Consider the following 7,780-nt stretch of genomic DNA (forward strand, 5'->3'; position numbering starts at 1 on the left):
GAGATGAAGTTAAAATAATAGACAGAGAACACCACTGGAAAATACAAAAACTAAAAGCAGCAGCACATATGCTAGGACACAACTTCCTAAGCAGATCAAGTACAGACTGAACAGCATATGGGAACCGGTATTAAGGAAAGATAGGAGAATATTGGATTTATAAGCCCTAAAATTCACTCCATAATTGCCCACGGGCATATGGCATAGTGGTTAAGAGCGCGGGCTACTAACTCCTAAGATTCCGAGTTCGATTCCAGGCAGAGACCTGAATAATAATAACAATAACAACATCAAAAAATACCTTAGGAATTAGACCCCAGGTTCGAAATTTCCCCAAGACACCGGTATATCAACTGAAATGTTGCGTTTACATACATCTATATTCATTTACATATACAGTTACATACACCTATATTCATTTACATACATACATAATGGGACAAGAAAGAAAAACATCCAGATAGACGATACAAGGAAAGGTCATTCGGAGTTTTCTTTCCTCAGTCGAGATCCAGATTATCCTTGCAATTTCGGCTGGATATTATATATATATATATGCATGCTACTTTTACTAAACTGCCTCTCTGAAGTGTGTAATATGCTGAATGAGGGAGTGCGATGTTGCTGCCCTCATCATTGTTTCTTACCATGAGGTCGGTTCATACAAAACTCTTGATAGGAAATCCAGTTGTGTTTTGAAGATCTCTACATCCATCCCATGTAGGTCTCTCAGCCTTTGTGGGAGGATATTGAAGAGCTGTGGGCCCTTCAAGCACAAGCTGGTGCAGTATCTGGTGCTGTATGCTGATGACAATGTTGGGATTTTTTGGTACTATGCAATGGCACCCCTTTCTGCTGTTTGTGTAATGTACAATGCCAAAGTTTGGTACAAGTTCTAGGATTTTCTAGATGTGTGTCACTGCATATTTTTCCCACCTTCGTTCTACAGAGTGGAGTCTTAACTTTTTCAATCTCTTCCAGTAGCTCACATGTCACATTGAGACAATCTTCTATGTATAGCTTCAATGGATTGCATTGTGTTCTATTGTTAATTTTACACTGTGTGGTGACCATAGTTGGAAGCAGTAATCTAAATGGCTGAGTGCAAATGTCCTCCAGAGGACCATCATGGTTTCCTGTTCTCTTGTTTCGAAAGCTCTAAGGATCCATCCATCCATCCAACTGTTTGCCTTTTATTGCCAACTTAGTAATATGCACCAGGAAATATGCATCATTACTCATGTTGGTGCCCAGGTAGCACAGATTTTGATTCTGGGATTGCTATCCCTCCTGGGCCAGCGTATCCCGTCTGCTTTTCATTTAGCAGCACAGGATTTGGAATGTTCCAGTATTAAGCTGCATATTATTCTCATCCGCCCACTTGTATGTTGCATCCAACTCTTGTTGCAGATGCGCAACATCTCCAAGGTTCTGTATTCTCTGACAGACTCTTGTATCATCTGCATAGCTAGCAATGGTGGCTACCTGAGCAGCATGTCTGAGAGGGCCAGTATGAATAGCAGTGCCCTGTAGAACATCACTCATTATTTATGTTTCCTTGGAGGTGACCCCATTGGCTACCACTACCTGACTTCTATCTTTTAGAAAGTCATGTTGCCATTCTCAAAGTTTTCTGACTGTGCTGAGATTATGCAGCTTGTGACACATCATACTATGGTTGACTTCATGAAAGGCCTTTGCAAAAGTCGAGATATCACAACATTTGAGTTGTTGAGCAGCTGCTTTAACACCCAGTTGTAGTGTTATAAAAGCTGCATCAGGCAGCTTCTACCTGGTTGAAAATTGTGCTGGTTGTCAGTGCTGTTTCCAAGCAGGAGTTGTCACTGCCATTGAGTTCTCTGTTGAGGTGGTTTGTAATCCTTGTACATCAACTCATAAGAACTTTTCTCTCCCTGGGAATCTTATGTGCAATGGCTTTTCTCTTTGGGATAATTATGTAGCATATGTCTTGCATTACAGACATGAATTCTTTGAATTTCATGTCTATGTCAGGTGTAGAGAGACATTGGGGTCAAACCTGTTTGATAATCTTGTTCTGAACTGATTTCTAGTCTGCTTTACGGTAGTTCAGATTGGATAGATTTGGGGTGCTTCTCATAGGATGCATATCTGTGGGTTCCTTTGGTCCATACATGGTCAGCTCTATTACATTGTGATCCGAGATTAGCGTTGGTGTCACTTTCACATTATGGATGAGATCAAGATTATTTGTGAAAGAGAGATCAAATATTTTGTTTGTTATGATTGGTTGGAGTGTTATTTGCTCCATGTATAAGTTGTTGGTGAGGTCATGCAGGGATTCCACTTGATTGTGTTTACATTGCATCATCCCAGAGAGAAAAAGGCTCTCAGGCCATCCTATATTGGGCAGCTTGATGTCTCCCATGAGAAGTACACTAGTGTGTTGTTCTACTTTGGTTAAGACTTCTATTCTTGCAAGGCAGCCTTTGAATAGGCTTGTATGATTTGGAGTATCTGATGGGCAATAAGTAGTACATATAACTAGATATGGTTTTGTCTTATATGTACAATTAGTGTGTCACACACTGAATTTGAGTGTGACAAAAGGATTTGGAGCATGAGATCTTCACAGATGTACATTGCAACTCCACCATGACTTCTCTCTTTTCTGTTGATTCGCAATACAACATACTTTGGTACATATATTTCTGCATATACAATGTCAGGTTTTAGGTGTGTTTCAGTGAGTGCTATGCACAAGGCTTGATTGCATGCCACAAGATCTCTCAGAAAATGGAATTTTAGTTCTGTTACTGAGTTGTGACAGACCTCTGATGTTCATAAAGAATATTAATGTGACATCTGTAGTTAACATTTTCTGGCAGCCATCTTCAGCTTTGTTCCTATTATATAGTGACCTGTCCAGCATGTAGTAGTCCCATGCTACAGAGATTGCTAGTGTCATGTTTACATTTTATGACTAGGTGGCTACTATTCCTTTTACCTAAGCTAAAGTATCCCAAACTACATCACAAAATGCAGTTACAACCCACCCTAGCATTAAAGTCAACATACAGGTAGATTTTGTCACCAGTCAGTACAGAAGTCATTTCTAAAATTCTCATAGAAAAGAGATACAAGTTTCTTCTACTGAAGGAAAAGTTGGTACATATACAGAGAAGAAAGTCACATGACACCACCAGACAGTGGTAGGTGGAATTTAACAATGCTGTCAGTGACATTGGATGGCAGCCCGTCTAGTCTGATAGTGAGGATATTCCTGATCACAAAATCAATGTTCCCCTTTTGCTTCTTATCTCTTGGTTTGCCAACCTAAAACTAACAGTAGCTACAACCTAATTCAATTAGTTGATCTTCCTCCAACCAATCACATCTCAGAAAGGGCAGCAATATCTATCTTGTATCAGTAAAGCTTTACCACAACAAAAGCAGCACAATGCTCAGGTCTGCTGAATTTTTCATCATCCAACAAGGTTGACTCATTTCAATAGTACATCTCTTGATGTAACTTAACGTCTCTTGATATATCTTACACTGGTTTGCTTTTACATTTACTTTTTTGTAACTGTTACTTCCACTGAATTGAAAGTCATCAGATGCAGTAAACTGATCAGCATGTTGGGTAGGTAATGCTTGGAACACCTTTTTCAACCCCTAACCAGTAACTAGCTTGCAGTGCCCTTCTTAAATAAGGTTGCTCAGTCACAAAGAATTCCACCCAAAATATAGGGTCCACATAAGATTTTGTTAAAATTTATGTACAATAAATTGGTTAAACTTCTACAGTATACAAAATAGTTTAATTTTTTATACAAATCCTAATAATATTTAACTAGAAAAATACTGCAAAATTTTTTTATATACAGCAAATGGCTATGGAAGTCCAGTAGAGTAAAATAGGAATCAAAGGGGTCCATAGGTAGAAAATGGTAAAGAACCACTGGTTTGGAATAACACTATTGAAAAAAGATGGGATAATCATGACAGAGACGTCTGTCATAACAGATCTGCTCAACCAGTACCAACTTCAGATTAAATAACAACCCAAACTCCATCTTATCCAAACTAATCCTATCTTCTAACTTTACTAATCAATTTCTCACATGACTTGTTCCATCAAGCCAAGGCCTCTATTATTGGAATTACTCATCTGCAGTGCATTACTTTTACCCTCATAGCAGTTTACACAGCTAGTCGCTGAGCTAATATTTTCCCCCACCACCTCCTTATTAAATAATTATTAATATATCTGTTTAGCTCCTGTTATCTACGATGGACCTGTAACTTTCCTCATTGCTTCTGAGAGAATTATTGTAAACATAGGAAAACCTTAACCATAGTTAAATTTAGCTACACATAATGGTTTCCAGTTATTGCTGTCAGATCTTACAAGTATGATTATAGTTATATTCAGCAGTATCATCACACAATCATTACTATCATTTAATGTCTATGTTCCATGGTGGCATAAGTTGGATGATTTGACAGGATCTGATGGGTCCATGGGCTGCATCATGATGCTGCACTTGTTTTGGCATAGCTTCTATAGCTGGATGCTCTCCCTTATGCCAACCACTTTACAGCATATACTGAGTGTTTTTTTTTTTGTACCACCAGCAGTTCTCAAGTAACATAAAGGTTACGTGCATAACATGTACATATTCACTTAACCTATAATAAAGACCAGTCAAATATTATCATCTTAAATGAGGAAGGACACTTTGGATAGTGTAGTTATAGTTATACTAGGTCTAAAAATAGATGAGATGATTATAGGTCAAATCAGAGTAGATCTAAGGCTAAACAAAACATGCAATCCCATTATGTTACTTCATCACTACAGAATTAATATTATTTTAAGGAAAGTGGGGGAACTTTATGATTCATGAATCAATGTTAATTCAAGAAATCATCATCACTGTGCATGTGAATGATATCCAGTAAGAAATTAAAGTCAAAACTTTTTGCATGAATATAATAGATCAAAACGTGTGAAGGGAATATATGTTGCAAACCTAACCAACATTTTATCAATATGGAGACTGGATACTAAGATTATATTATAGTTTTAGATTCATTTTTTCATGTTTGCATGGGTTGGATAAACCTGCCAATTGGTACATTTTCAAGAATCGCTGATGTCATGTTTCAACTGCTTCTACCGTCATTTATTCTATATAAAATTAATACAAGTAATATATATATGTTTAACTGGAGTTACTGAGACAAGCAATGTGATTTGGTTGTGAGATTATGTGACTTGTACTTTGATCACTCAGCCATTACATCTGCAACTTCTCATTTATCGATCTATTGAACGTACAATAGTAATAAAGGTAGATATGGCTGGGGTACTATCATTACGATAAACTAAACAAAACATTGTATATAGTAGAAGCTTATACAAGTCATCAATGGTTTGACGGAATCACTAAGTTAAAATGATTGGCTTTTGGAGTTGCAAAGGATAAAAATTAGAACATTTTTTCTAGTTTTCCTCGTATTTATGTTTATGCATCTCCCGCACTCACAAATATCCCTAACTACTTACTACGAACAAAATTCGCGTCTGAAACGATAAGGGAAAAGAAAATCTGTTGAGAGGAAAGACAATTTCATCAATTTGAAAGCCAAATAAATGATGACAATCAAGAATTTCAACTACATAACACTTTCACGTGGTTACAAAGTGACCAGACAATCTGTAACACCTTGTGTGGCTAATAATAGAGTGAGCTTCTTTTGTCTCTTACTCTACTACACTGCAAACAAAAGATTTATTAGACACCTCAACATATATCACAGATTGTTTGTATCACTCCCCAACCTCACTCGCTTTCACGTTAACATTAGACAATAATCACACGCAACTGGTGACATACGTGGGTGGATGAACAACTTACAGGACAATTATAATTACAATATCTCAAATTAACATGACTTGTTGCAGTAATCTAATTTTCAGATTTTGAGGAATAACAAGCTGACACCATATTCGTTAATTCTTGGAAGTTTCGAAAATCTAGCATCGAGCTTGGTCAGTAAAAAAGAAATATGTAAAATAAATATTTGGTATTTTCACACAGGATATGCAAACTCTCATTGAAGAATTAAAGCACAATATTCGAACGGAAAATGTTTTGCTCTGATAGATATAGTAAATCCTAATTTGAATATGCTAAAATTATCAGCTTACAATTCTGGATAGGGTACAAATAAGAAACTGTGAATGGTAATTAATAAATTCAAACAAATTGCTTTTACCAATAAAATTTTGGGAAAACAAACCATTAAAGCGATTTTACCGTTAGTTCTAGGCATGGGTTGTTTGCAGGCAAATAGGAAAACATAAAAGAAAATAGTTCTATTAAAATCAAAAAATATATATCTAAATTTAAAACAAATTCAGTGATATCAGGATGGAAGCGGATAAAATATTAACATTAAAAAAGAGCAAAGAATTATATGAAGAGACAATGACAAATGTGGGTATATTGTTAACTGGGAAATTGGGAAACTTAATATGAAGATTAAAGCTAAAGTTATGAACACAAGAATGATGAATAATGTCAAACACTTAACTAGCATCCGTCCCATTTTGATTGTTTACGCCTAAATTGAAGATACTGAACAACTGAGGAGACAGAGCAAACTCCTCACACATAAAAATCTCAAGCTAAGAAATAAATTTTCTAAAACAAGGAACTCACATATGTAATACTGTAAATTATACATAAGTGAATTTGTTTCTGTATTGTTAACAGTAATATTAAAAATAAAGAAATAACCAGTGTAGGCTATGTAAAGAACTCACGATTGGTAACTAGAATGGCAGAATTGGGTCATACACTAGTAATAAAAATAGTAATTTATTATCATTTGGAATCATTTTAATAAAGTTTTCAATTATTAGAACAATAATTACAAGTTAAGAAACACTATTCTGTAAACTAAATGTGTAAATAAATAGAATCATTTCAGAAACGAAAGAAACAAATTATGCATGTTGGGCTCTTCAAAGCTTCAGCATCGTGTAATCTAACGATAAAATGTTACATACAAAAGATACAGCAGGAATTATAAATATTCTTACTTGATGATAATTTCCTTCGCAATATTCTGCAACTCTATTGAGGTTGGTATAACTTTCCTGGAGGTGCTGTTTGCCCTCCGGAATTTCCTCCTCTATTAATTGTACCAGCTCGGCGGTAGCCATTTTGTTAATTAACGAGCACTGACCAGCAGCAAGTCAGCTTGCATTACCCCCCCTTGTCACTGCAATCACCAACTCTTCAACTCTCGTCGCCAATTACTTTCTCTTTTATAAAAGGATAACAACAATAGAAAAATATATTTACGTTATGTCTGTATGTATTTTTAACTTTCGTGATGAAGGAAATATTTTAATACAGCAAATCAGAGCTGTCGAGGTAGGCGTGATTGCATTACCGTAGGTGCCATCGTCGTCATCACTGGCAGTAGTAGTTGTTAGCGTCGTTATCGTCATCGTTAGCCTCATCATCTTCATCATTATCATCATCATCAGCAGCATAATTGTTATTATCATCATTACTATCATCGTAGTTATCGTCGGCGAAAGTAAAGAACATGTGCACCACCTATTTCCAGTTTCTTTTTTTCCAAAAATTTTTGGGGATGTCTGTTTTCGATATAGGAGAATACGATTTTGACCAAAATTCACGTTTTCAAAATTTTTATTTCCCCCACCCCAATTGATTTTTTTAACTTTTTCGAATGTTTTTTTTTTTAATCCATG

General features: G+C 36.0%; 1 protein-coding gene across 2 annotated transcripts in view; it reads right to left on the minus strand.

Moving 5' to 3' along the window:
* LOC106874292 (abl interactor 1) overlaps positions 1 to 7,486 on the minus strand; it is a 32,113-nt gene extending 24,627 nt beyond the window's left edge. The window contains exon 1 of one of the 2 annotated variants that reach the window (XM_052970614.1): positions 7,097 to 7,486. In XM_052970614.1, coding sequence (XP_052826574.1) covers positions 7,097 to 7,219 — 123 coding nt within the window. In that variant the 5' untranslated portion in view covers positions 7,220 to 7,486. The remainder of the gene's footprint in view (positions 1 to 7,096) is intronic. The other variant, XM_014921968.2, reaches the window with a different exon arrangement.
* Between the last annotated feature and the right edge of the window lie 294 nt (positions 7,487 to 7,780).

The sequence above is a fragment of the Octopus bimaculoides genome, chromosome 9 (genome assembly GCF_001194135.2).
Source record: "Octopus bimaculoides isolate UCB-OBI-ISO-001 chromosome 9, ASM119413v2, whole genome shotgun sequence".
NCBI classification, from domain to species: Eukaryota; Metazoa; Mollusca; class Cephalopoda; order Octopoda; family Octopodidae; genus Octopus; species Octopus bimaculoides.